This window comes from Lepus europaeus, chromosome 8 (genome assembly GCF_033115175.1).
Source record: "Lepus europaeus isolate LE1 chromosome 8, mLepTim1.pri, whole genome shotgun sequence".
NCBI lineage: Eukaryota > Metazoa > Chordata > Mammalia > Lagomorpha > Leporidae > Lepus > Lepus europaeus.
The window spans coordinates 31,827,331-31,853,426 of record NC_084834.1 but is presented as its reverse complement, the minus strand read 5'-3'; the positions used below and the strand labels follow the sequence as shown (position 1 = coordinate 31,853,426).

Sequence of the window (26,096 nt, the reverse complement as noted above, 5' to 3'; positions counted from 1 at the left end):
TCCCAGGGAAGCAAGGGGGACGCTCTCCCCAGCCAGGCCCCAGGGAGCACCACCCCTGGACCAGGGCAACCTCAGGCGAATAAGACCAAAACGTGCTTCACAGTCCTGGCCGCTGTGGGGCCCTTCCCCTCGTCCCGCCTTGGTCCCCCCCCCCCCCATAGACACCCCCTTGAGCAAGGCCTCTTGTCCTCTCTCTTTCCTCCACGTGGGAGAAAGAGAGAGGCTGCAGACTGAGGGCCCTGGAAGAAGCAAGGGGGCTGCAAGAGGCCTTCAGAGCTGCCCCACGGGGAGAAGGTTGCAGAGGCGACAGCAAGGTGGGGCCCAGGGCAGCACTCCTGCAGGTGCACAGGGGCCCGAGCTGCTTTGCACTGTGCTCTGTGCCGAAATGCATTCCGTGGGTGTGGCACCAGCCCCATGCATATTGTCAGGGGAAGGGATGCCAAACGCTGAGACAGTGGCTGTGCACATGAACACTGGACCTTAGGAACTCAGACTCAGCCGCATTCAATACTTCCAGCACACGTGAGCCACAAGAGATACGCCAGGAGTTGTCTCTGCTTAGCCGCGCCCATGTGTGTCAGCCAGATCCAGAGGCTGCTTCTGCCAGATTGCTGTGGGGAGAGAGGGGGAGGAAGTGGGGTCCCTGTTCTTTGTTCCTAGAGATGTTTCAGAAGGTCCCGCCACACACCTTGCAGGTTCTCACGAGCCAGGTGAACATGAGCGCGATGGAAGCCATCAGCCGCACTCTGGCCATCAACAGGAGATGAAAGCGCAGCCTGTCCCAGGCTGACCAAGGAGGGGCTCTGGGCAGCAGGCTCCCTGGGGATGGCCCAGCGGCTGAGTGGACTTGCCCGGCCAAGTTTCTGGAGCTTGAGGGATTCCTGGATGATGTGGGAGGGCGACCCTGCAGGAGACCCCCGGAGGAGAATGAAAAACAAGGGCAGCTTCTTGGAGGATGTCTCCCAGGTCCCAGACTGGCATTGCTGGGGCTGCCAGCTTTTGAGACCGCAGGGAGGAGAGGGGGGCTGGGATCCATCGTGCTCTGTTTGCCTGAGCCATCCGGGGCAGGCTGAGATCTCCCACTAGGGAGCGGGCAGGGAAGCCCCCCCGTGCAGGCCAGGCGTTTGACAGATGAGCTCCCGAGAGTTGGCAGGGCCTGTCTGTGCGCAGGAGGGGGAGAGGGGTCTCTCTAAGCTTGCAATGCCTTTATGCCGATGGCTTGGATGGTTCTAGGAGGGAAGGAGAGAGGTGAGACCCTAGAGGGACTTCTCCCCAAGCTTCCTCCCCGAGAGAATCTGCCTACCTTGCCCGGTAGCCTTGAGACTTGAGCAACCCAACCCTGCTCATCCCGGCCCAGCCAAGCCCTGCCCTGCCCTGCTCTGCCAGGCCCAGCCCTGGCCAGCTGAGATTTGAGCTATCAAAGAGCAATCTCAGTCCAGGGGCCAGTGTGGAGTCTGAGGTGAGCTCCCTTGAGCAAACACCCCTGGCCCAGGCACCTGCTGGGGTGAGCCAGCTGGCCTGCACCTCATTGGCGCTCCAGGGCCAGAGCTGTGGGACTGCCTGTCCAAAGCCTCACCCTCCTCCCTGCACTCTGCCCTTTTGCCCTCTGGGAGGGAGGCTGTGCTTATGGGGCAGTCACATCCATCTTCCGGGGCCACTCCTCTGGGGGCAGCAAGTCGGACCCAGGCCCTCGGAGGCTTCCAGAAGATGGAGCGGAGTCTGGGTGCTGGGCAGCGGAACTGGGAGAGGAGGAGGTGTTATCGGCTAGCACACGCTAAAATTAATATATTGGGGGAGTGCCCCTGCCATTTATTTAAACAAGAATTCTAAATACCGGCTCAAATACCATGCAGACGACATGGTAAGGTTTAAGACTGATTCAGACATACACAGGAACATAAGGGCGTTATTAAGGGCCAGGGGACTAAGAAGGGTAAGCAGGAAATTTCATTCCAGAATCTCAGAGAGCAGACCAGGGGCCGCGTGCAGAAGTCTACAGCCCGGACGTGCTCAGAGGAGACGCGGCAAAAATGGGCAATGCTCAAGACGCCCACAGGAGAGCAGGGCAGGCCCAGCGCGCGCCATCCACCCTCCTAGTCACAGCCTAAAGGGGCGTGGTTACCTGTCTGATTGGCAGGTGGGTGGATACAGGTGAGCTCCGGGCAAGGGGGGGCGTGGTCTCCAGCTCAGGAATCTAATCGACCCAATCCTATCTCCCTGATTGGGCCCCCTATCAGAGGCGGGCTGTGCTCCGCAGACTCGTCTGAGGGTCATCTTTCTGTCTTAGTAAAATGTTGAGCTGCGCAGGTGTCGCTGCGATCCCCTTCTCTGGGGGAAGAGGCCCCCGCTGATGAAGGAAGCGCTCACGCTTTGAGGGGCGGGGCGAGAGAGCGGTCAGACCCCCAGGCGGGGAAGCCGAAATGTAGGGGGCTGGGGGCTGACCTGGGCGGCTCTCCTCCGTGGGCGCAGAGCCGGAGCTGCTTAGTGCCAAATGGGACGTGGACACTTGCCCTCTGCACAGAGACAGCAGCTCACTTCCCATCTGTCAAGCTGCCCGCCACAGCCTGGGTAATGATTTTCTGTCAGCGGAGGCTTGGCTGGATTTGCACCTGTGACCCAGAGGTCAAGGGCCAGGTGTAGGGCCCCCTTTACAATCACCGGCTGCCCGTGGCTTGTTAGGCCCAGCCTAGGGCTCCTTTTTGCCCCTGCCCGAGCTTTCTCCTCGGCCGATTGAGTTTGGATTAGATCCCAAGTTAGCATTGTGGCTGAGTGGGCGGTCCCTGGAGGGGGATGGGGAAAAGGCTCAGGGAGGACAGGGAGGCGGGACCTGTCTGATTGACTGCTGAGAGGCTCCACCCATCTGGGCCGGCCAGCCAGCTCCCACCATGAAGGCCACCACGAGCAAGGTGGGTCCGGAGGGCCACGTTGGCCCAGGTTCTCTGGGTCTCAGCTCTTCTGGGGTTGACATTGCCATCATTAATTGTACCGATTGGTCTCATTAAACACACACACACACACACACAGAAAAGTCCTTTTGGGAGCACGGGCCGCGATGCCTAGCCTTCACAGAACAATCTGGTAAAAACCACAGGCCCCTTTGCAATCTGAAGACTTCTTTCTCTGAGTCAGAGGATCACCCCCAGCACCAAGGGACTCAGCCATCACGCAGGGACCTGCGGGAAGTCAAGGCGGGCCCTTCGAAAGTGGCGTGGAAAGTGGAGATAAAAGCTTATTTTGAGGCAGAAAAAGAATAAATTCAAAGCTTATGTACATGGACAGTCTTCAAAAAGTTCGTGGGTTGTGCATCTTCTGTAAAAACTATACCCTTATGATTATCAAGGCTATAAAGTCTTCATTGAAGAACTTAGCCATTTTGAGGGGGAGAACCATGGACACATGCAAGTTAGCACAGTTCTGGTAAGTGATTAAAGTCAGTAGAGAACTGAGTAGCGAACAGGGCGGCAGGATGTGGAGGGAGACTGGGAATTAGCATGGAGCTACTGGGAAGCACAGGTGCTGGCTACATCAGAGGCCTGAGGGAATCCAAACGTTGCCACATAAAAACCAGGGGATGTGGAACTCACTTCGCATGGAGCTCCACTTTCTAATCTGTCAAATGAGAGTAATTACACCCATGTCAAAAATTGTCACTGGGGCAGGTGTTTGGCCTCGTGGTTAAGATCCTGACTGGGGCACCTGCGTTCCACACTGGAGTGGCCGCCTGCAGGCAGTACCTGACTCGGGCTGCAGACTCCGGCTCCCTGTGATAATGTAGACCCTGGGAGGCAGCAGGTTGTGGCTCAAGTAGTTAAGCCTCTGCCACCCACAGTGGGAGATCTTGACTGAATTCCAGGTTCCTGGCTTCAGCCCCTTGTATTTTCTTTACCCGTCTCTCAGATACACAACTGTAAAAGTACTGTAGAAGTTGAATGGGAGCAATCCAGGTAGAGTGTTTCGCAGAGCGTGCAGCAGGTGGGAGGTGATGGACAAACATCCGTCCTGGTTTCCGGATTTTGCAGAGGGGCATTCCTGAGGGAAGACAGAGCGGCTGGATTCGGGATTTGAAGACACCGACAGTGGGTGCAGAGGAAGGTAGAGATTCGGAGGGATTTTGCTAGTGAAATCAATAGAGTTGGTGACTCACTGGACATGAAAAGTGAGCTGTGAAGGTGGAGGGGGAGAGAGCCATGCGGTTGCTATGCCAACAGAGGGGCTGGCATGCGAGGATCAGCGAAGCTATAGGGTTTTCATTCAGCGCGTGTGGGGAAAAAGTGTCTGAAGACCCCCGGGCGGGAGTGTGCAGCAGGAAGGTAACAGGTGGCCGACACATGGCCCTGAAGTTCCCACGGATGGGAAGATCTGAGCCAGCATTCCTGGAAATAGTAACATTGCATTTGACTTTTAATATTTTTAAAAACATTTATTTTATGTATTTGAAAGGCAGAGAGAGAGAGAGAGAGAGATCTTCCATCTCCTGGTTCACTCCCCAAGTGGTCACCATAGCTGGTGGGGTGGGGTTAGGCCAGGCCGTAGCCGGAAGACAAGAACTTCATTCAGGTCTCCCACGTGAATGGCAGGAGCCTGAGGACCTGGGCCATCGTCCACTGCCTTCCTAGGTGGATTAGTAGGAAGCTGCATCAGAAGTGAAGCAGCCAGGATTCCACTGGCACTCTGATAAGGGAAGCCTATGTTGCAAGCAGTGGCTTAATCTGCTAGGCCACAATGCTGGCCCCTAATATTAAGGATTTTAAAAATACTTATTTTGGGGGCTGGCGCTGTGGCTCACTTGGTTGGTCCTCCGCCTGCGGCGCCGGCATCCCATGTGGGCACCGGGTTCTAGTCCCAGTTGCTCCTCTTCCAGTCCAGCTCTCTGCCGTGGCCCAGGAAGGCAGTGGAAGATGGCCCAAGTGTTTGGGCTCCTGCACCCGCATGAGAGACTGGGAGGAGGCACCTGGCTTCTGGCTTCAGATCGGTGCAGCGCTGGCTGTAGCGACCATTTGGGGGGTGAACCAACGGAGGGAAGAACTTTCTGTCTCTCTCTCTCTCACTGTCTAACTCTGTCAAATAAATTTTTAAAAATACTTATTTTCTCTGCTGTGGCCAGGGAGTGCAGTGGAGGATGGCCCAAGTCCTTGGGCCCTGCACCCCATGGGAGACCAGGAGAAGCACCTGGCTCCTGGTTTTGGATCAGCACGATGCTCCGGCCACAGCGGCCATTATAGGGTGAACCAACGGCAAAAAGGAAGACCTTTCTCTGTCTCTCTCTCTCTCTCACTATCCACTCTGCCTGTCAAAAAAAAAAAAAAAAAAACTTTATTTTATTTGAAAGGCAGAGAAATAGATACAGATCTTCTATCTGCCGATTCACTCCCCACATTCTTGCAACCAAGCAGAAACCAGGAGCTGGGAGCTCCATCCAGGTCTCCTACATGGGTATCAGGGGCCCACATACTAAGACCATCATCTGTTGCCTCCTAGGGGGCATTAGTAGGAAGCTGTAGTGCAAACAGAGCAACCTGGACTCGAACCAGGCACTCCAATATGGGGCGCAGGGGTCCTCAGCTGTGACTTAAAGGCTGAGCCAAAGGCCATCCCTGGAAATAGCAACATTAAATGGCGTAGGGTGGACCGAGAGCTCCTCCTGGGCTGTGTTGACACCTGGCAGAGAGGAAAGGGGCCATTTCATCTGGGACACAGAGTTCAAGAAGCAGTTCTCTGGGAAGGCCAGGCCATGGAGCGACTGCTTTAGGGGCAGCCCCGAGTCAGAACCCATCTCTGACCATTGGAGTCGGTGAGGGCAGTCACATGCAGGGCAGTTGGACACACTCTCTTCCTGGAGTTCTTTGGAGTAGGTAGGAAAAGGCAAGACCCTGGCAGCAAAGGCGGGCCAGGAGGGCCCTGCACCCTGCACTCGCCCCTGAGTGCTCTGGGGCAGGCTTGCTGGAAGCCCCCGGTTACTTCAGCCCCTGGGGACTCAGCATCAGGTGTCTTCATTAACTGATGCAGAGTAGAGACTCACGCCCAGGTCACCTCCCGGCTTGTGTGGTGGGCTCTGTCATAGATCCTTGGCATCGATTAGAAGTCGTGCCGGCTAGACAGAGACGCACATCCACCAACACACCGTTGACCCTGCACAGCCAATGCACTTTGCCCAGGTCCTGACTGTCAGAGCATGATAACCACAGCTGCCACTCATTGAGGTCTTATCACATGCCAGGCATGCGGCAAACCTGCTTGCATGGACTCTCTCCTTGGAGCCCAATAATAACCCAACGATGTTATGTGCTTCTTGCTCTACAGATGATATTTCGCTCTGTCTTTAACTTGCACGGAACTTCTTAGGCATAGACACAGAGCAGCTGCTACTGTGAAGGGGCCTTGTCAGAAGCCGCACATAGGATAATAGTATCGCTGGGCCTCAGGTTGGAAGTTGGGGTTAACAGGTGCCGTGGAAAATCGACAGAATGAGCTCTAGTTGTGTCAGTAAAACCAGCCCGGAGACCAGACTGTGAACAGTGCTCACTGCATACCCAGAAGCAGATTCTTGACCGTCCAGCCAGTCAACACAGTTGCAAGGATTTCAAATGCTGAGTAGCTGGTAACAAGGGAGTGATCACCTTCTAGGGCCGATGATAGAATCCACTTCCTCCACGTGGTGGCTTCCTACCAGTGCACTCTGAGGCTGGGTAGGAGGGTACTTTAAAAAGTATAAAATGCTTTATGAATAAACTATGCTTGGATTTAAAAAATTTCTATTAACTTTTTTTTTTATTTGACAGAGTTAGACAGTGAGAGAGAGAGAGAGAGAGACAGAGAGAAAGGTCTTCCTTCCATTGGCTCACCCCTCAAATGACTGCCATGGCTGGCGCTGCGCTGATCCGAAGCCAGGAGCCAGGTACTTCCTCCTGGTCTCCCACGCAGGTGCAGGGCCCAAGCACCTGGGCCATCCTCTACTGCCCTCCCGGGCCACAGCAGAGAGCTGGACTGGAAGAGGAGCAACCGGGACTAGAACCTGGCGCCCATATGGGATGTTGGTGCTGCAAGGTGGAGGATTAACCAAGTGAGCCACGGCGCTGGCCCCTCTATTAACTTTTTGAAATAGTCTCGTAAGTATGTCAGCAAAGGTAGACTCCTCCCTTCCCACTATTTGGAATTTCTGAGCTATGGGCGACATGCTTTATGAAAAACGTGGTTGTGCGGCCAGTGCTGTGGTGCAGTGGGTTAAGCCACCGCTTACAGCACCAGCAATCCTATATGGGCACCAGTTTGAGTCCCAGCTGCTCCACTTCCAATCAAGCTCCCTGCTAATGACCTGGAAAAGCAGCAGAGGATGTTTTGGGCCAAGTGTTTGGGCCCCTGCACCCATGTGGGAGACCTGGATGAAGCTCCTGGTTTTGGCCTGGCACAGCGCTAGCTGTTGCTGCTATCTTGGGGGAGGCGGTGAGCCAGCAGATGAAAGATCTCTCTCTCTCTTTGACTCTGACTTTCAAATAAATAAGTAAATCTTTTTATTTATTTATTTATTTATTTTTTATTTTTGACAGGCAGAGTGGACAGTGAGAGAGAGAGACAGAGAGAAAGGTCTTCCTTTTGCCATTGGTTCACCCTCCAATGGCTGCCACGGCCGGCGTGCTGCGGCCGGCACACCGCGCTGATCCCAAGGCAGGAGCCAGGTGCTTATCCTGGTCTCCCATGGGGTGCAGGGCCCAAGCACTTGGGCCATCCTCCCCTGCACTCCCGGGCCATAGCAGAGAGCTGGCCTGGAAGAGGGGCAACTGGGACAGAATCCGGTGCCCCGACTGGGACTAGAACCCGGTGTGCCAGCGCCACAAGGTGGAGGATTAGCCTATTAAGCCACGGCGCCGGCTAAATAAGTAAATCTTAAAAAAAAAAAAAAAAGACCCATAAACAAACCTTGGTTGTGGAGCTCAAGTGGAAGCCAGAATCAGTGCTGGTTTCCAGAATTGTAGAATATGAAACAGTAAGATCTTCGAAGTATCCTGTGGTTCTTGGGCTGTTAGCAGAGTCTATTCCGTGGTTAGATGTGTGGGCCCTAAAAGCCACAACACAATCTGAGACTGAGTCCAGTCCCAACTCCATTGCTTGAAGGGTAGTGAGGCTTGGACTTGCTTCTTATCTTTTTGGCTTTAATGTCCTTACCTGTGCAGTGCAGATTTTAATGGCACAGATCTTCTTGAGGTTGCTGAAAGAACGAAGTGAGAAGTCTGAGTAAGGACCTTGTCACTGGCTTACAGGGCAGAGGGAGGCTGGAGATGGCTTGGGTGCAAGCAAGGATACAAGGCTCGTGGATGAGAGGTGGCTCTGGAGCACCAATCACGCATGTCGCTTTAAACTTCACCTTCAGCAACAGCGTGCTGAGAGCTGGAAATCAGCCAGGGCTCAAGTGTTTACACCAGAGGGATGGCCAAGACCTGCAGATCACAGCACTGACACTTAGCAAGTCTGGTGACAAGCTACCCAGCCATCAGAACACAGGCTCGCTCCCATTTGGCTATTGCAATGGTGTGAGAACGAATTCTGTGTTCACTCCTCAAGAGTTCCAGACGTTTCCATCCTTCTGATCATTTCAGGCACGGGATTCTTGCCTATGACTCAGTGTCTTCATTACTGGAACGTTCTTCTTCTTCTCCCCTATCTCACCTCTTGGTGAATGTTGAACTTTCTACTCCAACTTCTCTCAAGTAAACCCACAACTCTTGTATGAGGCTGAGTTTTACTAAGCATTGCTTTTGTGTGTATATGTGGGGGACGGCAGGGGTATGAGAGCAGCCAAATGTGTAAATAACTTAGAATCTGATGATGATGGTGCTGATCACCCCTCACACAGGTTACAGAGCGTGTACCCAGCTCTCTTGTAAAGATAGTTAGGCAGATAAACATGTATTTACTGTATTAACGTGTTTTCTGTCTTCAGAAAGCCTTGGGCATTCTGCCATCATGTAACGTGGTATTAAATACCATAAACAATTTTACTTGCCTTAAATGTGAAGCCAGGAAGTTGATGCTTCAGGGCTGGACTGCCGCTGGCTTCCCACCCGCCCATGTCCTAGGGCACATGTTGCCTTGTTCTTTATCTCAACTTCTTTTCCAGAGCAGGCAGGACCTGGTCAGGCTGGGTCTCATCTCGGCGCCCGTGGACCTCAAGGGCCACCATGATGAAGCAGCGAAGGCATGCATCGTCATCGTCTAGTGACCAGCCTCAGCGCCTGACACCAGGCACCTGCGGCTCCTCCGCGGTTTCGCCATCCCTGCGCCCCTGTCCGAGCAGCTTCTTGAAAAACCCAGATCCCCGTGGTTCAGCAGGGTGGTAGTTCTCCAGACCCAGAGCTCTGCGATCGCCTCCTCTGACAACAGATTAAAAGTTTTCTTTCCTTCCCCCTAAAACCTGGTGCCCATTATTTTGACTGGGCACGGGGGACAGGGGCTGAGCTTTGGGTGACAATCCATCGTCTCTCACTGCGTCTTCTCAGACTCCTGGCAGCTATGTGTCCTTGTCCTCTCTTTTTCCTCTCTGCGTTCCTGGACTTCTCGGCCCCACTCCCCACACCGTCGACTCCGCCTTAAACTCCCTCTCCCCTCTGACTGCGCCGCAATCTGATTTGCTGGTCCTGCTGTGGCCCACGGCTTGTGCTTGGAGACGCCATCTGTCTCAGCCAGCAGACACCTTGTTTGACAAACATCTTGTGGCCCGGACACGTAGCACAGGTAGCCGCGGGCTGTGTCACTTGTTTATTACAGCCCTTCAAAGCGTGACTACAGTAAAATGTAAAGTTAGCACTTCTTGTGGATTCCTGCTTCCGTGGAGCGATCGCTGCTGAGAACCAGACAGTGGACCAGTGGTTAGAGCCCTCCTGCTGCTTAGTTCCCGAGCCTTGGGAAGTCAGTTACTGCGTGACCCAGGCTTCTCATCTGTAAAGGGGGAATGACACGACTTGCTTCCAAGCCTTATATATGCCGTCTGCCATAGCGCCCAGCACAGAGGAAGATTTCAATAGATGTTAGCAGTGATTATCCTCTCTTTAAAGAATGTTTTTATAAGATTTATATTTATTAAGATTTATTTTATTTATTTGAAAGAGTTACAGAGAGAAGTAGAGACAGAGAGAGTAAGAGAGAGAGAGAGAGAGAGAGAGAGAGAGAGGTCTTCCGTCTTCTGGTTCACTCCCCAGATGGCTGCAATGGCCGGAGCTGCGCTGATTTGAAGCCAGGAGCCAGGGGCTTCTTCCAGGTCTCCCACGCCAGTGCAGGTGCCCAAGGCCTTAGGCCATCTTCTACTGCTTTCCCAGGCCACAGCAGAGAGCTGGATTGGAAGAGGAGCAGCTGGAACTAGAACCGATGCCCATATGGGATGCTAGCGCTTCAGGCCAAGGCTTTAACCCGCTGTGCCACGGCACCGGCCCCAAGATTTATTTACTTAAAAGGCAGTTACAGAGAGGGAGAGACAGACAAAGAGAGAAAGATATTCCACCTGATGGTGCATTCCCCAGGTGGCCACAATGCCCAGGGTTAGGCCAGGCCAAAGCCAGGAGCCAGGAGCCAGGAGCTTCATGCAAGTCTCCCATGTGGGTAGCAGGGGCCCAAGCACTTGGGCCACCCTCTGCAGATTTCTCAGGCCATTAGCAGGAAGCTGGATTAGAAGTGGAGCAGTTGGCAAACAAACTGGTGCCCATATAGGACCAGTGCTACAATGTCAGTCCCATCCTTTCTTTTTTATACATATAATGCCCTGACACTTATGACATATATTTTATCTAGTTAAAATATGGAATTTGTAAAAACAGGATTAAAAATGCATATTATTCTCAAATGTACCTTTCTCCCTTCGTATATTATTATTGTAAGGTAATCTGCCTTCTTTTCTTTCAATGGCTCAAAAATGTTCTTTAATAAACCTATCAGTGATTATTTAAACATCTCCCTGCTTTGGAGAATCTGGGTGGTCTTTTTAGCCTTATCGATGCTCTGGAAACATTCCTGTCAACAGACGCTCGTGCACTTGGCTATTGCTACAGGGTAGGTTCCAGAAATGAGAGAACTGAGTTAAGGAACCCCAATATCTAAACTTTTGATGGCACCACTAAGTAATCCCCCACAAGGTCCCTCCCACTTGTGCTCCCACTAACAGGCCATGAGAACCCTCTCTCTTCCTTTGTCAGTATTTGGAAGTTATTAAACTTTAAACTCATAGATGTAAATGGCATCTCACTTAAATGCACATTTCCCTGATCCAAGGTAAGACTCTCTGTTGCACATTTTCCTGGCCTAACTAGAAGATTCCCCTCCTCCTTTCCCTCCTTCCTGATCTTTGGGGTGCAGATTGTCCAGGACTCACACGAATCCATACACTGCTGGAACCACACCCCATCTCTCGGAGTCCTGATCTCTCTTAGCTTGCAGTTCCCCTGGAAGGCTCATTAGGTTAAAGGTTAACAGGGTAGCACCGTTTTTCCCCCATATATTTAAACATATTAACGTCTCAATGCTGGCCTCTGTTCCCAGAGCTTTTGCAAGAGCTCACAGGAAGAACTGATTGCAGGTCTTGAAATTTATCAATCACCCCATACCAAACATCCTTATGGTAGACGTACACTGAGATGTTTTCCAGCAACGCCAAGACTTGGTCAAAGAAAGAAATACCCATCTACCCCTAGACCCACACAGACTGGAGTCCACAGTTGCCTTTGCAAAGGAAACACTCTGGCCCCATCACTGGCCAACAGATGGTCCCACTCCCTGTGGACCAACCAGGGGCCCACGCACGCGCTGCTCAGGCACTGCTCACCCCCAACTCTAGACTGTGAGACTCACTGCCTTTCATCCTTTGGGGAGTACAGGAACTGAGCAGTAGCTAACCAGCTCCTTGCTATGCACATTGCAATAAATGCCCACCTTTCCCACCAGCCTGATGTGATTGGCTTACTGTGCACAGCGCAGGTGGATCCAGTTTTGGGGTCCTATAGAGATTCCTCCAACTAGTTTTGGAGTTGTTCTATGGCACTGCCTCATCCTGTGGCTAACACAGGAATGAGAGGTCGTGTGAGAGAAATGGAAATGATGCTTCTGCCAGGTTCTACAGCCATTTAAAGGAAGGTGGCATTGTATGGCATATCCCGGCTGTTGCCGTAGGTCCAAGAAGCCAGAGCATCAGCAAGTGATAACTAAACTGCTGCGGTGGTGGTGGTGGTGGTTGGGGCAGTTACGGAGATGAGAGAGAAGGCAAGGGGAGAGGAAGAGCAGGAGCAAGGCAGTGGTGGAGCCTATGGGAGCTTTGTCAATGAGGAATTGAAGGAGGTGGGTGGCTAGGAGATGGGTGCTAGAGGGTGTGTACTACTGAAGCTGAAGTTGTCCGTCCAGATTTCTGTAGAAACCAATGAACGGGAGCCAAATTCCATGCATGGTATGGTGGAGCACACTGCACAGAACGGCCATGGGGTCTGAGGTGCTGGAGGCCGGGGCTAGCCTGGGGGAACTCTCCCCACGCTCACATGGGGCTCCAGACCTCTGCTCTCCTTCGAGAACTGCTCCAGCAGCACCTGATCGTCACAGGGCCAGCCTTTATTGGTTAATGCAGAGTTTCTCAACATTGCATAGGAAGGTAAGTTCTCCAGGGTCTATGAATTCTTCTCCTTTAAATGGGGTTGCTGGCTTTCTCACATTTGGAAAAAAAAAAAAAGAATAGACCCTATGGTGCATATAAGATTTATGGAAGACAATAGCATTTTTTTAAAAGATTTATTTGCTTACTTGAAAAGCAGAGTTACAGGGAGAGAGAGAGAGAGAGAGAGAGAATTGATCTTCCATCTGCTGGTTCATCCCTAAAATGATTGTAACGACCAGGTTTGGGCCAGGAGCTTCATCCAAGTCTCCCACGTGGGTGCAGCATCCTAGGGCTGTCTTCCACTGCTTTCCCAGGTGCATCAGCAGGAAGCTGGATAGAAAGTGGAGCATCTGGGACTCGAACTGGCTCCCATATGGGGTGCTGACACTGCAGGCCTTGGCTTAACCTGCTGTGCCACAGCGCAGGCCCTCAAGACCATACTCTTATAAGACCTTCAGTTCACTGTTTGTAGACAAACCAGCGATGACGATGATGACAATCATTTTTAGCTAGCTTTTATAGTCTGAGTTTCTAGAAGGAAATCTTTGTTTATATACAACAGGCACTCACTAGTTCAGCTCCACCTCACCAGATTCGGCACATAAGAAAGTGGCTTGCCTATCCCATGTGCAGGCTCGCCCTGCAGAGGGAAGGTGGTCACAGTAATCTCGTCTTTGAGAGGTTTACAGTCGAGGAGGGATGCATTCTCCATAGTGCTTCACAGTTTCACTTGCGGTAGGAGGAGCAGGAAGAGTCAGCTTTCCTGGTAAATCAGTAATGATCCCTGTGTACGGAGAACCGCAGGTTCACATCCTGCCTGCTAGATCACCGTTTGGAGGGGTGATACATCAGGTTTTTGGGGGGCTACTACTCTGCGCTAAGCACTGTGTGTAGAAAAACAGCCATGAGGAATAGCATCAGGGAGATAGAAACTCAAATTCATGATTAGGTCATGCCACAGTGCCAGAAGACTTGAGGGACAAATTCTTTTTATTTATTTATTTATTTATTTGACAGGCAGAGTGGACAGTGAGAGAGAGACAGAGAGAAAGGTCTTCCTTTTGCTGTTGGTTCACCCTCCAATGGCCACCGCGGTAGGCGCGCTGCGGCCAGTGTACCGCGCTGATCCGATGGCAGGAGCCAGGTGCTTCTCCTGGTCTCCCATGGGGTGCAGGGCCCAAGGACTTGGGCCATCCTCCACTGCACTCCCTGGCCACAGCAGAGAGCTGGCCTGGAAGAGGGGCAACCGGGACAGGATCGGTGCCCCGACCGGGACTAGAACCTGGTGTGCCGGCGCCGCAAGGTGGAGGATTAGCCTAGTGAGCCGCGGTGCCGGCCCGAGGGACAAATTCTAAGGGCATGGTGGAATGAGCAAATCTGGCACTGAAGGGGAGCCAGGAAGGCCTCCCGGAGGAGGTGACATGTCTGTGGGGGCTTCCATGGCCAAGAAGACAGCCAACTCAGGAACACAAAGGCAGCGAATTCTAGACCAGGTGACTTGCTCATCAGAGAACTGGTGGGGTTTGCGGAGACACTGTGGGTTCATCTTTCCCAGTCCTCGAAACTACAACAAGGTTGGCTAACTTCACATCACCCACATTTTATTCTTTCTGCTGAACATGTTTCTCTTTTGGTCCTCAGCCCTGAAGCAGAGAAAATATGTCTCTGATGAACACACAAGGGCTATTTCTGGATTTTAACACGGTGATGTGGTGAAGATATTGATATGGATGCCTGGGGAGACTATGAGGCTGATGTCAGTTTAACACACATGATGACATGGCGCTGCAAAGAGTCAAGAGAAACCTATAGACTCTCGGCCCACACTATGAGTGCGTCTGAAAGTAGGGTAAAAATAAGCCGCGGATTCTCCTGTGATTTCCGAAACATCTCTTTGTTTAATCATAGAATTATTTTCATCTTCCATTCATCATAAATAATCCACTTTCTTACTTAACTAGTCCTTTTGAAAAAATTTGGTATTTAGCATAAACAAACACTGAACATTAGCCAGAGGTGTGTTATTTTTAACAGAAGAGGGAAGCACTTTAAAAAAAAAACACAAAAAATTTACAACAAAGAGCACATGAAAAGCTAAACATTATCACTCCCTCAAAAAAATCAAATTTTCTGACAACCATTAAAAAAATCCAGGTGGAGAAGCGAGTAAACATTATCTGATGTATTTTCCTTATAAATACAGTTAGACAAAATGAAGGCATAAAACAGATGGTTTGACGGTGTATAAACAAAATAGTTTAAGTTTGGAATAATTAAATCCCAATAAGCATAAATTAAAAATAAATTTTGACCTTACTTTTTGTTTCTTTTATGGAAAAATATGTCACAGCATTTGTATAACAAAGAATGTGTAAACATATCACTAAAGCCACCAAAACTCACTGTGTAAAGAATATTTGAATACAAAACACATTTTTTAAAGCAAAAGATAAAATGTTATAGCATTTTTTCACTTGAATTTTATTCCATAATCACACCTACTAGGTGTCAGACAATAGAGGTAGTTAAGTTGGGGAGGGAATCAATATTCAAATGCTAGGCAAACATTTTATGATAGCTCAGACAGGTGGGCGGGTGGGCAGGTACACATTCCCTGTCACTCCAAAACTCAGACGCTTGTAGGAGCAAAACCTGAACAGCTTTCTCTTCTCTGTAGGCAAGCATCACAAATACCGAGCAAAATTACTGAAGTTTCAGACCTAAGTGCAACTCTTGGTAACAGTGTAGTCCACGGCTTGTTGAGCATTGATTTCTCCCAGATCTGGCATTGGCCTTGACATTTACATCGAACATAATTCTCAGGAAATTTATGAGGTTCAGTGACATTGAAAGGAATCAGAATTAAAAAAAAAAGATGAGACCAGGTAGTGATAATAATTTACATTTACACGATTGATAAACTCGGGAGCTTCCTAAGGAATGGTTGTTGTTGTGAGTACAAGGGCAACAACAGGGGCAGCTGCCAAGGACATAGCACTGAGACCCAGGAAGCCAGTATCCTCTTCCCCATCAAGAAAGGACTCGAAAGGAGATGGCAGGGTGATGTGCAGGTGACACAGAAAATCTGTCCCCTTAATCCTATATATTGCTTTCTTCTCTATTTGGTTCCCATTAAAGTTCTTCTAGTCATAGTAGAAGCAAATCCTGGCTACTCCTTTGAAAGCCGACGTCCTATTGAGAAGTCATTTTCCTTGATATTTTAGTTAGTGAATGTGTTTTCTTTCCATCTGGCTAGACAGAAGAATGTGTGTATGTACTATTTGTTTGTATTGATGACCTGAATATTTTCATTTAGTCATAAAAGCAATATGATTTGTTTTTTAAAATGTTGTGAAACCATTTGTGAAATCTGCCGTGGAAATTCTCCTCAACACTCTGCCTTGGGAGTGCCTACTTCAAGGATGTAGCAGGCTGCTCCTGGCTACCAGGGGCAGTTTGGAAAGTGTTCAGCACGTTTGGGGAACAGGAAAAAAATGCGGGTCTCAGATGCGGAATGTGACTAGAACTCACCATGCCCTGTCACTGCTCTTGGGCTCACTGTCATGCTTTCGTGTCTCGTGTTTGGCTGCTATGCGTGTGCAAGCGGGTTGGCAAACAGGTACGAAAGGAACAATAGAGTCAGAGCAAAACACACGGAGATGGAACTTCAGCCCTGCCAACCGAATCCTGCAGCTTACCTCAAAGCTCCACTCAGAACGCCAAGATTAGGCCCTTTCTTTGAAGTAGCTAATAATAAATTTAAGACCTAGAGCACCCCCGTCTCTCGTAATGGGAATGAGGAGGTTTCTGTGTGGAAAGTATTTGAAGGAATGTCTAAGAACACGATGTCAAGCAGCACGCAGCTCTGTTCCGCCTGGATGTGCGGCTCCCGCTGAGCTGACGAGGAAGAGGCATGTCACGGTTGCAGGGGAAAGGAATCAACAGCAAATCAAAGGCCGTGCGGAGAAGACTCTGGAAGCGTTCACCGTCATCAGGAAGGCATTTTCCTGATGCTGTGACCTCATTTCAAACATTACAGTAACTACCACTGTAGCGCTGTATTGCACAGAAGGGGGCACTGGGAGACCATGTGAGCCTTTTGTCACTTATTATGACCGTTTCCCTGCATCAGAAATAAAACAAGAAATGAACTCCAACATACGGTACCACCCCTGGCAGTCACCAACAAAGTACACTGGGGAAGTAACACTCTGGTCAAATACATTGTAAGGCACTTAAACAGGTGTGTCATATTTTTGTGTAAAAAAATAAAATATGCATCGTAGCAACATTCACAAGGACGAGTCTTCAGAATTATCTGTAGGTACCCTCCTGTACATATGTACACCGCCAGAGCGCGCTGCTCTCCTCATACCGTTGGCCTGGTCAACTTCACTCCCTGCCAGAGAGAGAAGGGACGTGGTCAGAGCGTCAGGTGACAGCACACCGGGTGATTCATGCTTCTGGAAGGAAGAGGAGGCCCACCCAGAGAGCACTGCCCAACCCACAGTGCAACGCCTACATGCAAGCCGATTTACCTCCCACCTTCCTGGCCAGCAGGCTGTCACCGGCCCCCAACTACTCAGAGACTTCCATGGAGCACGAGATGGGGACCTTGAGTCTCAAGCATCAGTACATTTCTTGGAGTGTGTGTGTGTGTGTGTGTGTGTGTGTTGGGGGTGCTCAGTGTTGTCGTGAGGATGGAGTCTTTGTCGCATGTCAGTAGTCAAATAGGATAGACAGAAACCCTGGGCCTTCTGGAGAACTCTGTTAGCCAGTGGTCTGGGCTGGGGTGCCTTCTGGTCAAAGGGAAACGAACAGCACTGCCCTTGGTCTCCCTTTTGGAGAGGCTTCTGCTTCTCTGTAGAATGAATCCCAGAGCTTTGCAAGATTTGGAAACAAAATTTGCTCTGATAAATTTGCTGTTTATGCTGACTGCGCTTCATTGATGAGGATTAGGGTTTTGAAATTTTTTTCTTTATCCTCTGTCAAATTTGGATCAACAGTGCGTGTACACTTTGATAAACACATCCTAAGTACAAATGGAAGTTTCCGAAGGGGGACACACAGTGAAAGACAAGATTCTCAAGCTGCTCCTCTACTATTTGAGTAGCAGCTCAGAGACGGCATTGGCACCTGGCAGGGAACAGGAATCACTAACATTTTGTTAAATAACTGAATTCGTGGGCACGCTGGATGGCCTAAACTTCTCAGGAATAATTCTGGGACCAATGATGAGTCTCCTGAAATGGATTTTATATTTCTGTTTGGAGTGTTACCGTGGTGAAGAAAGATATGGGAGGCCCAACAGGGTTCAAGTCTTACATTTAGGACCATCTAAACTACCCATAGGACCTCGGGCAAGTCATTCAGCTCTCTGAGCCTGTTTCCTAACCTGTATGATGGCGACAGCCAAGTCAGCTGGGAGCAGCACTGTAGATATCTTTTTTTTTTTTTTTGACAGGCAGAGTAGATAGTGAGAGAGAGAGAGCGCGAAAGGTCTTCCTTTTTGCTGTTGGTTTACCCTCCAATGGCCGCTGCAGCCGGTGCGCTGCAGCTGGCGCATTGTGCTGATCCGAAGCCAGGAGCCAGGTGCTTCTCCTGGTCTCCCATGTGGGTGCAGGGCCCAAGCACTTGGGCCATCCTCCACTGTACTCCCTGGCCACAGCAGAGAGCTGGCCTGGAAGAGGGGCAACTGGGATAGAATCTGGCGCCCCAACCGGGACTAGAACCCGGTGTGCCGGTGCCGCAAGGCAGAGGATTAGCCTGTTAAGCCACGGCGCCGGCCAGCACTGTAGATATCAATGAACAACACTGGCAGGAACAGCTACCTTTATCATAGCTAGGACTAATCCTATCCAACTCTAGTGTACAGATGCCACCTCTGGTTTCCTAGTGGCTGGAAGTGGGTACAGAGAAGCCAAGTGTGCCCAAGGTCACACAGGGAGAAAGTGGTGGACCCAGCAGCAGAGCTCAGAGCCCAGGCAGGGAGCTCAAGGCCCTCCTCTGGACCGGGTAGCGGATGGGAATGGTTGGCATGCATAGCTCAACAGGTGGGCCTGTGGGCTTTCCATTTAATCAGGACATCAAGGACACAGAGAGGGCACTTCGTCTTTGGACATCTTCATCCCACACATTTCCTGATAACAGCCACTACCTTGTATATGGAAAAAAATAGGTCCTCAGCCACTGGGGCTGAGCCAGGTCTAGTGGTGCAACTGTGTTACATCCAGGTTGAAACTTCTTGCAATTCACCACACTTTACCTTATTTTGGTTGGTAATTAAAGAAATCAGTTTCACAGAGAATATAAAATGTGCTAAGACTCTGAGCTAAGTGTGGTGATATTAATACCATATGTAATCCTTTGCAACAAAAATTTTTTACTTCTTAATGCCCAATTTGGTGTACAAAGAAATTAGTATTCATATAGAAAATTAAAAACAAGTAGACACCTGCATCAAGCCAAGTTCTATCATTTTTAGAAAGGCATGTGGAGTTAGGACAGAGATCAAAGACTGGAAAGGCAAAGGTGGTGTGAGGGGGCATGTGTTTTGAGCACGTGTATTTAACTTTTACCCTATGCAATAAAAGAGTTTTTTAAAACTGCATAAAAGACATTTAACCCTCAGCCTTCCTGTTCGATTGAAATGGATTAATACACCCTTATTATTATATTTAGCTAAGCAAATAGGTACTTGAGCACAGTGAGTTGCTAGGAAGAGCTACAGTGTAAGACCTAGGAAAAGCATTTCATTCTGATTTGTACCCAAAGAAGATCTTTCTAGAGTCTCACCTTCTGCCTTGACACCATCCAAGACTTGATTGTTGGCACCAAAACACTTCCCAGAAGGATCTGAGCCGGGTGGTAGATGAGCAAGGGGACGGATATTAAAGAGAGGTGCTCATGGCCCGCAAACACTATCTTCAGCATTGGAATTCCTGATGAACAAGGAGACAGGAAGGTGAGAGGCAAACTTGGACTATCATCAAATGAAAGACATACTCCATGACCATCAGAACTCTGGAACTGAAATGGGCAGGTCTCAAATGAGTCCTCCAGTCTTCCCATCCTCCACTGCCTACCTACAGCTCTGCGCTCTGACTAGCACAGATGAGAGTCAAGAGGTGGGTAGTATGCAAGGGCCCCGGTAACTCTCACTACAAACCAGCAACTTGTCTCGGGAGCACAGGAGAGAGGACTGTGCGTGAAGGTGTTCCTGAAGAGGGCTGGGAAGTGTTAGTGGTTAGCAGAGCTTCACAGATGGGTCTCTTCTTGTGGTGGTGTGAGGCAGTCTGTTGGTCTTTAGGGAGATCTTCCCGGCACCATTTCAAAGGTCCAAAGCTCCCTTGTGGCAGTTGAAAGGATACGGTAAGATAATGTCCGTAAGATAATTCCCCAAATTAATAAAGGCCTTGCGTGTTCTCTTTTGGTCAAGGATCCCAAAGAGTTTTGCACTCATCAGGCAAGGCTCGCATGATACTCTGCATAGCAGATGAATTGTAAAATTGAATGTTTAAACCTCGCACTAAAGGGTTCAATGGAACCCAAATAAATGAATTGCACTTTGTGAGTTGACCTTTCTCTTCAAAAGGGTAGGGGTGGGCAGATTTTGTGAACAGCTGCCACACAGCATACCTTTTGAGCTATAACTAACAAAACTCAGACACCAGCAGTTTAACTATTATCACCGCTTGTTTTAATATGGCTCCAGTTTTCAGAATTGCTGTGTTTATATGTCAGCTTTTTCAACTGAATAGCTTTAATAGCTTAGCTTTCTCCTTGTTTCTCTGAGAATGGCCTCTGAAAAGGACCCCAGCTCCTAAACACGCGTGGTGATGGCACATAAATAACTTTTTATTGTAACACAAGAAAGGCACAGCTTTTTCAATTATTTTTACCTTCTAATAAATCCCAAAGCTTTATGCAAAAATGCATTTCATGGCTGCTTTCAGTTTCACAGCCTCACACACCATTGCCACAGACTGAAAACACTCAACCCTTCCCCCATAGAAGGTCTCTCTTACAGCTCCCCAAGTACATTGTTTTTGATTTTCACACAACTTCTGTTTTCACATGAATGTAAAAATAGAATGGCTTTCTCTCTTTTTCTTTTTAAATTGGGAATTAAAAAAATCCATTTATTGTTGAAAAGCAGCATCTGAAAGTATGGTCTGGGAGTTATTCTGATGAGAAAATATTGAGTCCTGAACACAATGCCTCCTGTTTCTGGAGAAAGGTTACTTATACCTGGGCTCAAAGGGGCAATGCTAAGAAATTGGGGGATGGAGTAAAAGGGAGCCAGTGATCAAGGTATGGAGATAATTTGTCCCTAAAAATGATCACAGCAGGGCCTTTTGATGCCAAATTCGAGGACTTGGGCTGCTAGACTAGGTCATCTGAGTTACCTCTTTTGCCTCCCCTCTCAATATTTTTTAAAGATGCCCTCCCCCGAACTTTTTGTTGTGAGAAAATACATGTTACATAACATTTGCCATTTTAACCCTTTGACATATACACTTTGAGAACATTAACTACATTCATATTACTGTATAACCATGTATCTCCAGAACTATTTTCCATTTGTTGTTAAATCATGAACCATTTTAAAGAATTTTTAAATAATTGTATTTAAACAAACTTTTGATTAACATGCACTATCTACATTTTTATGAGGCACAGTGCATTAGCTCAACATACATACAGAGCAAAATCCAATCAAATGACATAACCGGCCTGTCCATTTCCTTATCTTTTCCTGTGTTTAGAGCCTACCAGCTTATCAGCCTACCAGCTCCCCTCTTCCAGTTCTTTGTACAGCATTTAATACATTGAGTCTGTGATTATAAAATGAATTGGAAGTATGCTATTGAGAAAGAAATTAGAAGAAAAAAGGGAAAGAAAGGAAAGAAGGAGGAGGAAAGTATTGTATTTTTGGAATCAGATCTATGAGATAGATGAAATCTATTCTCTTTATATTTATAAATTTTAAGCTTAACATTCAATCAATCAATCAATCAACATATGGTAAAGAAATCAGTTTAAGCTGAATCCTCACTATGGTATCTACCTACCTGGAGCTATTCAGTATACTTTCTGTTCCTTGACTGTATCTCTGTTCTGAATTGGACAGATATCCCATTAGTTACAGCATTTATCTTATGGAAATTTAATCTCTGCTATTCTAAAGCAAAAAAAAAAAAGGTCATCTTTTCATAATAAACACACTATTATGAACCATGGTCACCTCATTGTGCTATGGAACCTTGGAACTTGTCACTTCTGTGTTTGGGTGAGTGTTATCCAACCTCCCTATGGTAATCACTATTCACAGTTTAGACTGGCTGTGCTTTTAACTTCTACAAATGAGAGAGAACACATACTTTTTGTTTTTCTGTGTTTGGCTTATTTCCTTTGACAAAATGATCTCCAGTGATATCCACCTAGCTGCAAATGCCTGGATAACATTTCATTGTGTATATTTACCACATTTTCTCTACCCATTCATTTACCAATGGACATCTTAGTTGATTCTATATCTTGGCTATTGTGAATAGTACTGCAATGAACAGGGGAGTGGAGGTATCTCTTTAATAGGCTGATTTCATTTCCTTTGGCTACCAGAAGTGGGATAACTGGGTCATAATATAATCTACTTTTTTAGGATATTTCATACTGTTCTTCATAATGGCTATGTAAATTTGTATTTCCACCAATAGAATATAAGGGTTCTCCCTTCTCTACATCCTCACCAGCACATTTTATTTTTGATTTTTTTCATCACAGCCATTCTAACTGAACTAAGATGATACCTCACTGTGATTCTGATGGCTTATGATACTGGCATTTTTCAGGTATTTATTGGCCATTTGTATGTCTTCTTCTGAGAAATGTCTATCCAGATCTTTTGCCCATTTCTTAACAGGAGTGATTTGTTGTTGGGTTAAGTTCCTTATATGCGCCGGCTGTTAATCCTTTGTCAGATGCATAGTTTGCAAATATTTTCTCCCATTCTGCTTGCTGTCTCCTCACTTTGTTGGTTGAGAACTATGCTATTCTGTCTTCCTCAACTTCTTTTTCACTTCCTTTGCTGTACAGAAATATTTTGATATAATTCCATGTGCCTGTTTTTGCTTTTGTTGCCTGTGCTTTGGGAGTATGACTCCAAACATCACTGCCTACAGAGAAGTCCAGTTCAGCGCGACCCACTAGGTTCTCCAAGAGAGCACCAATAAGGATAAGCGTGCTCTGGATGGACTCAGTGCTTGCCCTGAGTCTTCTTCTGTCAACAGCATCCCTACGTGGGCTGAACTAAGCCTCACGATGACCCTGCAAGGTGGGTAAAAACTGTAGCTTTCGACATTTTGCTACTGATGAAGTGGAAACACCCAGTAGCCAGGACACCTTCCCCAGTGCTGGCGTCCACACGGCAGCTGGGCACACTGCATCTGCAGGTCCCACATTAGGTGAGGTCAGTTCATCGCGGCACGGGCATCGCGGCTCCCCAGAAGCAGAAGACCGACTAGGACACAAAAAGCTTCTTAGCCCAGCCGCCCTTTTAGAAATCTTGACCCTTTGTGCACTCCACCCAGCGTCGCCCCAAACCCCGCCCCCAAAGCACTTCCAGGGCAGCAGGCCTCATCAAATGTTCCTGCAACAGGCACCAGGATGTGCCTTGACTTCATGTGGGTGAAAGTGTAAACAACACCAAGGGCCACGGGTTCAAGGACACAGCCACGTTCTGACCCTCACGAAGCTTCTGGTGCACAGTGACCTGCACTTCTTTGGATCCAACAGCAATTCCTCTACAGCTCTCTCCAGTCCCATGCTAGTTCTTCAGCTCTTCTCTCTCCTCTTCAAAAATGCCCTCTGTTCATTGCTCTCCTGAGGGGACTTGGTCTTGGCAAATATCAGTCTTCCTGGCCAGCTGGTCCCCACGAGGCTCTGCCAACAGGGGCACTCGGGAGGGGCTGGAGAAGGAGGGGGCTCTTTTCCAGGTGCCTGGACTTCCTGCCAGCCACAGCTCTGTCGCCAGGGTAGCAGGAGTTGGCTCCAGCTGATAGCTCTCTGTGCCCCCGGAGCCATGGGCTCCGGCAGGGAGGGCTCTCCTTGGAAGTCTGAGGCCCTGCCCGGCCACTTCTGGGTTCTGAGAACCCCAGTTTCTTCCTGTCATCTCGCAGCTCCAGCTGTACCCCGCGGTTATTCCTCCTGTGTTTCCTCATTCTTCTCCCTTTTCCTTTTCGTTTTTCTAACTCCCTGTGGTGCGAGGGGGGATTCAGGTTTCCTGAGGGACCGAGTGGCACTTTTGCGGACTCTACCTTGTGTACCAGTTGTTTGCTTTTTACTTGAAAAAGAAAAGCGCTGTGCAATGACTCTCAGCTACTGCAGACATCTGTCAAGGAACTGCTTCCCCGCACTTCATGTGTTTGCAACACTGGCTTGGTAGTCATTAATCAAATTAGCTAGTACTCCCCCCCCCCCTCACGCCAAGGGGGCTAACGTTAAAAATAAGCTGGAAAAATAATATATCAGAGAAAAGACTTAGCGTCCACCAGAGATCAAAGCCCTTTCAGGGGACCTCTGGAAGTCCCTGCATGGTGGCTGCACAAGGTGCAATCCAGGGACTTCAGTCATGTGTTACTTGCTTTGCTTTTCAAAAGCTACCTCACTCTTCACTCATTCAAATGTCTACTCTCCTTTTCAATGGCTATGTTGTCTTCTCAATCTCCCATTTATCTCTTTTTTTCCTGCTTTCTTCCAAGTTCTTCCTCACCTCCCCTTCCCGAATCCCAGGGGAACTTCCACTCGCTGCGTTTGCATTTTCTCTAGGGACAGAGTAGAAGGAGAAGGGAGGGTAAGCAGGTGGAGGGCTGAGTGCTCGGGGCTGTGCCGGCAAGCACTGGGAGCCGTGAGTTCAGCCTCTCTACAGGCACCATCTAGACAAGAAGCGCAAACTCAAATAGTGAGAGGCTGGGAATCTTCCAGGAGCCACTGCACTCACCATACTGTGATTCTGCCACCTGGCCATGGACTTGGCAGAACGTGAGACTCAAGTCAAGTCAGAGAAAATCAGCCGTACCTCTTATCCCAGGAGCCTATGTACTGCACCACTCTTGTCCTCTCCGGTCACTTGTTTAATAACTCTCTTGATCATTATTCATAGTCATTCATTCATTCAGTTAGCGCTCCTGTACCTGATTCGCTGCTCTTCAAAAGGGCGAGACAAGCCAGAACGCAGCATGGGACACAACCCTGCGTGGATGCAACTGAGAGGGCACCTCGGTGACTGCTTACACCTGCTCTCCGCCGCACCTCCCACTCTGGATCCCAGCCAATTTCTCTGCTTCCAGGCTTGTTCTGTCTAAGGCATTTTGCGTTCTGTGACCACAGTGAGACTTCTACAGCGCAAAGCTCAGTCTGTCAAATCACAAAGCTCAGTCTGTCAAATCACACAGGAGGTTAGCACACAGCAGATACCACCCCTGTCCTAAGCGTGGCATCCGAGGACTTCATGACTTTGTCCCCAGCTCTTGCTCTTCCTCCCTTCTCAATCTCACCATTCCTTTGCTCTCAGACCTCTGCCAGCATCTTGTGTTTCTACATCCTCCCTCCGTGCCGGTGCCATGCTGTCTTGCACCTCAGCACCTCCTGCCCGGGATGCCCCATACCCATGTCTTGATCTCTTCAGTTCCTCTGTGGCCTGTAGTCCTAAGTTCCTGGGCTGCCTCCTCTGGGAAGCCATCCTGAAAGCCCCAAGGCTGCCCTATAGATTCCACGCTTACTGCTGCCTGCCTTTGACTGCTGGGTGTCATTGCTTGTGTCTCGGTGTTTCCCTCACTACGCTGTAAGCGTTCGTGGGGTCTTCAACTGCCTCCTCTTGGTCTTTGAGCGTATAGTAGGTGCTCAAACGGAGTAAACTAAATGAGCGGGTTTGTATTTTTCCAGATCCCATCACAAAGTTACTGGGCGGACTCGCACTCCATTTTTACTACCTCCGTTAATTAGGGAAAAATAGCAATAATTTAAAGAGCCAAACAAACTTACCAGGAAGAGTTTTCTTTTTAAAGTAAAATTTGAATAAAGGATTCTTTTCATCTTGCTATCACTGCAGTAATATAAATGAAGTAAATTAATTTTAATGCTCCCAGGTACTGATTCTGTGTCACCGTGGTTGACAGGATCCAACCAGACTTTAGGAGATGGCATTTGACTTTATGGAAGTGAACACTATGCACGCATTTACAATTTTACAGGGACTTTAAGCTGTCATGCTGAAAAATGTTTATAAAACATTAATCAAAAAATGCCTCTTTAATACAATGCATTGTCTGAAAGATGTTAGAAGGCGCATGTTGTAAATGGATTCTTTTTCTGACTAAAGTAATTTCCTGCAAAGGCATTTCCCCGTTGCTCCACAAGTACACTGTGTGGATAGATAAAGGGCACTTTCTCAGCACATTACTACCTGATCCAAGCA

The 26,096-nt window shown here is 48.7% G+C and overlaps 1 protein-coding gene across 2 annotated transcripts in view; it reads right to left on the bottom strand.

The window, feature by feature from the left end:
• Window positions 1-14,508: 14,508 nt before the first annotated feature.
• SLC10A7 (solute carrier family 10 member 7) overlaps window positions 14,509-26,096 on the bottom strand; it is a 305,313-nt gene continuing 293,725 nt past the window's right edge. For both annotated transcript variants that reach the window (XM_062199524.1, XM_062199525.1), the window contains 2 exons: window positions 19,415-19,560; window positions 14,509-17,018 (listed from right to left, as the gene is read on the bottom strand). In XM_062199524.1, the coding sequence (XP_062055508.1) occupies window positions 16,989-17,018; window positions 19,415-19,560 (176 nt within the window). In that variant the 3' untranslated portion in view covers window positions 14,509-16,988. The remainder of the gene's footprint in view (window positions 17,019-19,414; window positions 19,561-26,096) is intronic.